This window comes from Charadrius vociferus, unplaced genomic scaffold, assembly GCF_000708025.1.
Source record: "Charadrius vociferus isolate BGI_N301 unplaced genomic scaffold, ASM70802v2 scaffold78, whole genome shotgun sequence".
Taxonomy (NCBI): domain Eukaryota; kingdom Metazoa; phylum Chordata; class Aves; order Charadriiformes; family Charadriidae; genus Charadrius; species Charadrius vociferus.
Window position 1 is genome coordinate 2211758 of NW_009649927.1, and position 6031 is coordinate 2217788.

The 6031-nt window shown below is 37.5% G+C and overlaps 1 protein-coding gene across 1 annotated transcript in view; it reads left to right on the plus strand.

Annotated features, from left to right (window-relative positions):
• KCNK1 (potassium channel, subfamily K, member 1) overlaps nt 1-4128 on the plus strand; it is a 10139-nt gene extending 6011 nt beyond the window's left edge. Inside the window, exons 2-3 of the mRNA XM_009891165.1 lie at nt 335-730; nt 3595-4128. Coding sequence (XP_009889467.1) covers nt 335-730; nt 3595-3854 — 656 coding nt within the window. The 3' untranslated portion in view covers nt 3855-4128. The remainder of the gene's footprint in view (nt 1-334; nt 731-3594) is intronic.
• Nucleotides 4129-6031: the final 1903 nt, after the last annotated feature.

Consider the following 6031-nt stretch of genomic DNA (forward strand, 5'->3'; position numbering starts at 1 on the left):
CAGCAGGAAAACCCAGAATAAAACACAGTTTTTCTGGAGTAGGTTCACACTCCTGACTAGGCATTACTTCCTTCTCCAAAATAAGCATTTATACAATTAAGTTCACAATTTTGAAATCTAAAACTACTTTTTTTATTTTTACTTGCTTATTCCTAGTACTTAGGCTTTGTTTGCCTGCTTAAAACAGACCTTTGAACAGCATTTCTCAAGAACAGCAGAATTCAGAAATAGTGATAGTGACGTGGTTCTTTGTCTCCCACAATATAGCCAGTATCAAATTGGTTCATAATTTCCCAGCTTTACCTCAACCTTTGCCTCCTCTGCTTTGTTGCAGGTTATGGACACACAGTGCCTTTATCTGATGGAGGAAAGGCCTTCTGCATCATCTACTCAGTCATCGGGATCCCATTTACACTGCTTTTCCTGACAGCAGTAGTACAGCGCATCATTGTGTATGTCACCAGGCGGCCTGTACTGTATTTCCACATTCGCTGGGGCTTCTCCAAGCAGATTGTTGCAATCATCCATGCTATAGTCCTTGGGTTCATCACTGTTTCGTGCTTCTTCTTAATCCCAGCAGCAATATTTTCTGTTCTGGAAGATGACTGGAATTTTTTGGAATCTTTTTACTTTTGTTTCATTTCCCTGAGCACCATTGGCCTCGGAGACTATGTGCCAGGAGAAGGCTACAATCAAAAATTCCGAGAGCTGTATAAAATCGGAATTACATGTAAGTGTCAAACTAACCAGTTAAATAAAAGGCATTTTATTAAAAAAAAAGATAAAATAAATCATCAGACATCCCTCACCGTTCTGTGGATGGTGGTTGTTTTGTGAGCTGTCAGCTAGCAAACTGGGCATCGTAGGTAGCTGTGCAAAGAGGAAACCTTGAAATAAGGTCAGTTTTCTTTAGTTAAGAAAGAAAAAGCTAAAGCCAGAATTCCATTGTGCTGAACCATAGCTACTTACTCTCTTATTAATAGTAGAAAAAATGGTCACATTAGTGTTACGAAAATGGTTGTGAGCGTCTTGGGCTAAGGTTTCAGTGCATCACAGAGCCAGGAAGATGATCATTGTAACCTAAGGTCATCTCGTAAGGTGAGATGACAGGTGGACAGAGATGAATCAAGGAGCAATGGGAAGTGAGGCAGAATAGCACAATTTCTGACTCCAGTTGTAACAGAAGTTAGTTGAAACTGGCACTGGGACATACCAGCTGTCAAACAGAGGCAAGTAGACTGACATGATAGCAAAGCAAGACCACAGATGTTAAATTTAAATTGTTTAATTATGTTTGACACAGAAGAGAGAGGTACAGTGATCAGTGATTTGACCAAAGTAGAGCTACAAAAGTTATCCATGTGTTGGCATTCTGAACAAATGTATGCTGAGCACAATGTTTTCCAGTGGCAGTGTTTTGAAGCATCCCAGTTTCTGATACAGCTTCAGGCTGCACAGTCCCAGGTCATCATACGCATCAGTTAAAAGATCTGAACGGCCCAAACAAACCTTTCCTATCAGGTCCATTTCTTAGGCTGGTATGCATTTGTCTGTGCTCCTGTGCATGATCCAGCAATCTTAACGTAGGTAAAGTGTCCGTTAACTTGGGTTTGTGTTTTACCTAAAGAAAGATCAGGCTTTGAATTTTCATTCCTTGAAGTGGGGCCTTGAACTAGCCAACAGAACACTTCATCCTCCTGCCAGGCCTGTTGTCATTACAGAAGGTTTCCCCCTCTACCCATTGTGTTTATCTTACCTGCGGTAGCTTTTCATTATTAGCCTGCTGATCTGCAGAGTTGATTTGGGGATGCCAAATGAAGAAGTGAATGGAGAAAGTCATGCATAGTAAAGGTCTTGTAAGAATTCTAGCCAGTCTGAAAACTCAAAAGCAGAAGAAAACATTATGGCTCAAATTATCCTTTTTTCAAACTGTAGAACACTTAGTATTTCCTGCAGTTTATTTCTGAAAATGAAAAAGTAGCTTTTAGGCAAAGTTATGATGTTAGAATATTTAATTTCAACAGTTTTTAAGGTCATAACTTTTAAATTATTCTTTTTCCTTTCATGTGAACAATTCAAGGAACTGAACAGGATGTATAAAATGTTTTCTCTTGCTGAACCTAAATTCTCTTCAAGAAAAGTTTTGAAGTTCTCCACCAGAAAATGCTTCTTGAGTCCTACAGGCTTTTCAAGATTTTTTAGAACACAAGTCCTGTGCTAAATCAGCTGGTCAGCTAGACTGAGTTTCAGAGATAATTACAAAATTTGGTGCAGATTTATAGATGCCTTTTAATTGGCCTAGCTTTGCTGTTTCCTCTCTGTGTTGATGCATAGCTCTCATTTGATGTCATGAGATAAAGCTTAAAAATAATTCATAGATCTTAGCTGTAGTGCTGATTTAGATCAGTACCTGGTATTGCAATATTGATTTAATGGTGCTCCTGGAAAGAAAAGGAGAGTGGTATTGCCAGTGAATAATTTGTAACTAGAGGTGGAATATTTATGCCTTTAGGTAACACAACAGTGACCATAGGTAGATTATAATAATTAATCTGTGTTGATCTTTCAGCACGTTTAATGTTCAGCCTTTGTATGAGCATGTTATACTAATAATTATACACTTAGCTTCTGCTTGATTTATTCATTGAAATGATAACACATTCAGGTTATCATCTGCTCCTCATTAAATTGTAGCAGTAGCAGAGATCTAATGAAACATTAAGAAATGCTCATTTTAACACCTTCCCTCAAATTCTAGGTGCATATTTCTGAAGAGAAAAAAAAATGTTACAGTGAGCTATTAACCAGACAAATCTCCATTTCCAAAAGTTTCGGTCTATGAAAGCTGACTATTACCTTTAAAAATCAGAGTCAGTATACCACTAAAGTAATCAGTAATATCATTTAAGTAACACTTCAAGTTCGGGTACTTTATGTATGTTAATAAAACATTGCAAATAGCCTTCCAGGTTTCATCAGATATAGCAACTTTGTAAATATCAGCAGTAATTTTACAGTAATTTTTCATTTTGATTTTATTGGTTTTGTAGTTGCTTTGATTTTTCCACTCATTTCGGGGTGTTGGATATAACTTAGAGTTTTAAAGGAAAAATAATTCAAAGTTTTCATAAAACATAAGTGATTTGTTCTGCTAAACTGGTACAAACAACAAATAACCGCAATTAGCTGCCATATTTTTACTTCTATTTGTAACATATAGGAATATTAAGGGGAAAAAAATCTTTTGAAGAACACTTAATCATGAAGGTTGTAAGTGGGGGAGTGTGCATGTGGTAAATTTTAGCATTGGGTTTCATTTAATTCCTTTACATATTTTTCTCTTGTACAGTTGTAACAGAATTAAAGCCACTAGCGTTACTTTTTTTTATTTGTGTGGAGTCTTGTTGATTGTAGAATTAAAAAGGAAAAAAAGGATTTGACAGTCCAAAGTGGGTTACAGAGCTCTGAAAATGGGTCATAAAGAAAATACTGTGCAGAGATGACAGGGGTGGGAAAAGTTGCAGGGGTAAAACTGTTCCAGGCCCATTTAATTTTCTAATAATTAAAACACCTTTTTTTTTTTTTTGTACCCAGGTTATCTGTTGCTGGGTCTTATCGCAATGTTGGTGGTTCTTGAGACTTTCTGTGAACTCCACGAGCTCAAAAAGTTTAGGAAGTTGTTTTATGTGAAGAAAGACAAAGAAGAGGACCAAGTGCATATAATGGAACATGACCAGCTCTCCTTCTCTTCCATCTCAGACCAAGCAGCCTCCATGAAGGACGATCAGAAGGCAAATGAGCCTTTTGTGACTTCCCAGTCCCCAACTTCCAATGACAGCTCTCTAAACAATTAATACAGGGGTATCCATACTGTTATTTTGGTGCATTTATGCTACTTACCATAAGAAATAGAATGCCTCATATTTTTTTCTGAAAATATAAAAGCTGGAAGACTGTGCTACTTTAACAAGGATTCATCATTTCTGACATAAAGACTTCTGGGAAAATTGTGGGAGCCACCCTGGGAAAAGGGAAAAAATGTAGGATATGGCTGGGAACATTAGGCCATTTTGCATGAGGGATAAGAAGTTAGGTGTACCACTTTCAGATGTGCCAGAGAGAAAGGCTTGCACAAGCAACTTCATCTGATATCTTTAGGAGAGTAGGCCTTCACTGGCGTCCAACTCATTTAGTTGCACCCCCCGTCTTGCGACATAGCAAATTTGGGGATGTGCACTTTTGATTGTCAGAAGTGTAGTCAACAGATTGCATCCAAACGCACCAAATATCTTAATCTGGAAAACACTTCCAGAGGAATATCTATAGATCTGCTGGAGGGAGGAGTACCTAGATCATCCCTCTATTACCCAGTGATTTGCAGGTGCAAATAATAATTCTAGGAATGAAAAAACAAGGCTCCAGTCCCTCCTTTGCCCGTCCCATTTACATTGAAGTTTCCTACTTCCTTAAAAGATCCCCCAATCACAAGAAAAATGGTGTCCTGAAGAGAGTGTGCCTTGAGTCTTCCATGCGGTTTGTCTTTGTGTGAAATACTTTTGTAAACTCTGAGAGGTAGCAAGAGCTATTTAAAGTGCTGGGTGAGATGGAGTTACAGGGAAGGAAGACAACTGCGTTTCAGTGCTCTGTCCCCTGAAATGGGTAGGAGCGCGTTTCTAACTATGTGGAGTGAAATGGAATGAAAAAGAGAACTGAAATTCAGCGTATGCCACAATTGTCATAGTCATGTGCTTATGGCTTTCTTCTAGTAGATGGTTGACATCTGTTCAGCAGAAGGACTCAGCACTGTTTCTCCCACAGTCCAGCCCAGTGTGTGCTCTCTGCTGAGCTGATTGATAGGTAAGCAGAGAAACAGAAATAGTGTCACTTTTGAACCTAGCCCATTTTTCTTCTTTTGCTTTTCGAACTAGTACTCAGAACACTTTGGGGGAGAAGGGAATGTTTCAGGGCAAAACAATTTTTCAGTTTTTCATATGGCAAGAAAAAAGGAAAAATGTCACATTTGGTTCGGATGGAACCGAATTTTTTTCCCCTTGGGAAAAGTCACTAAAAAGTCAAGATCTCGCTCAACTTCTGAAGCTGGAACCTCTTTGGCTGTGACAGGAGAGGTGTTTTAGTCCAGCTACCAGTCACTGTGCTGAATGTAGGGACCTCAGAGTGAATTTCAGTGAGCAAGAGATGAGACTTAAGTGGTTGTAGTACTCTCTCTTCTGGCCTTAAGAATCTACAATATGGGAATCTTGATACTGCTTTGCAATGAACAAAAGATCTGGAGCACAAATAGCCATATTAGGACAGCCTCCCACATAGGAATAGTGTAGAGGAGAGCCTTTTCCCTGCAGTGCAAGCATGCCAGATTGCCTGTAATTTGGCTTTTAGTGTTTAGAGCTGAATAATATTTTACTGTAAAAGAAAAAAATGCAGTGTGTCTAGATTTAGCGCACATGGGAAAAATACTTGAAAGTAAATAACCCAAAATATACTGTGTTTGAGCTTAATTATAGCTAGCATCAAACAGGTTTTATATCTTTACTGGAAAAACTTACTTTATGGTTAAATCAGCTGAAAGTCTTCAATTAAAATTTATATTTATAGAAAACCAGAGCTAAAGGTTTTGGTTGTTTTGGGTTTTATAGATTAGGTGAGAGCATACTGTGTTTGCATGTTCCCAGAAGTGGCTATTTTTATACTGCTTAAGTTAACACAGTTCTATTTATAATGAATGTTAACCAATATATATGTACATATATACATAAATATATTTATATACTGTACATATATCATAAATCACCAGAGTTTAACAGACATAGGAATGGCATTTTAGATTATTTTTTTTCCTAAGCTTCTCTTTGTACAGTGAATAATTGAAAACTATGGCATTAAAATGACACTGACATAAAATTAAGAGTACTGTACTACAAGAAACATTTATACTGGGTTTTTTTCAGTGGAATTTTATTGATTGTTTTCAGTACCTTAGAATTCAAGATTTCTTTTAATTTCAGTGTAACAT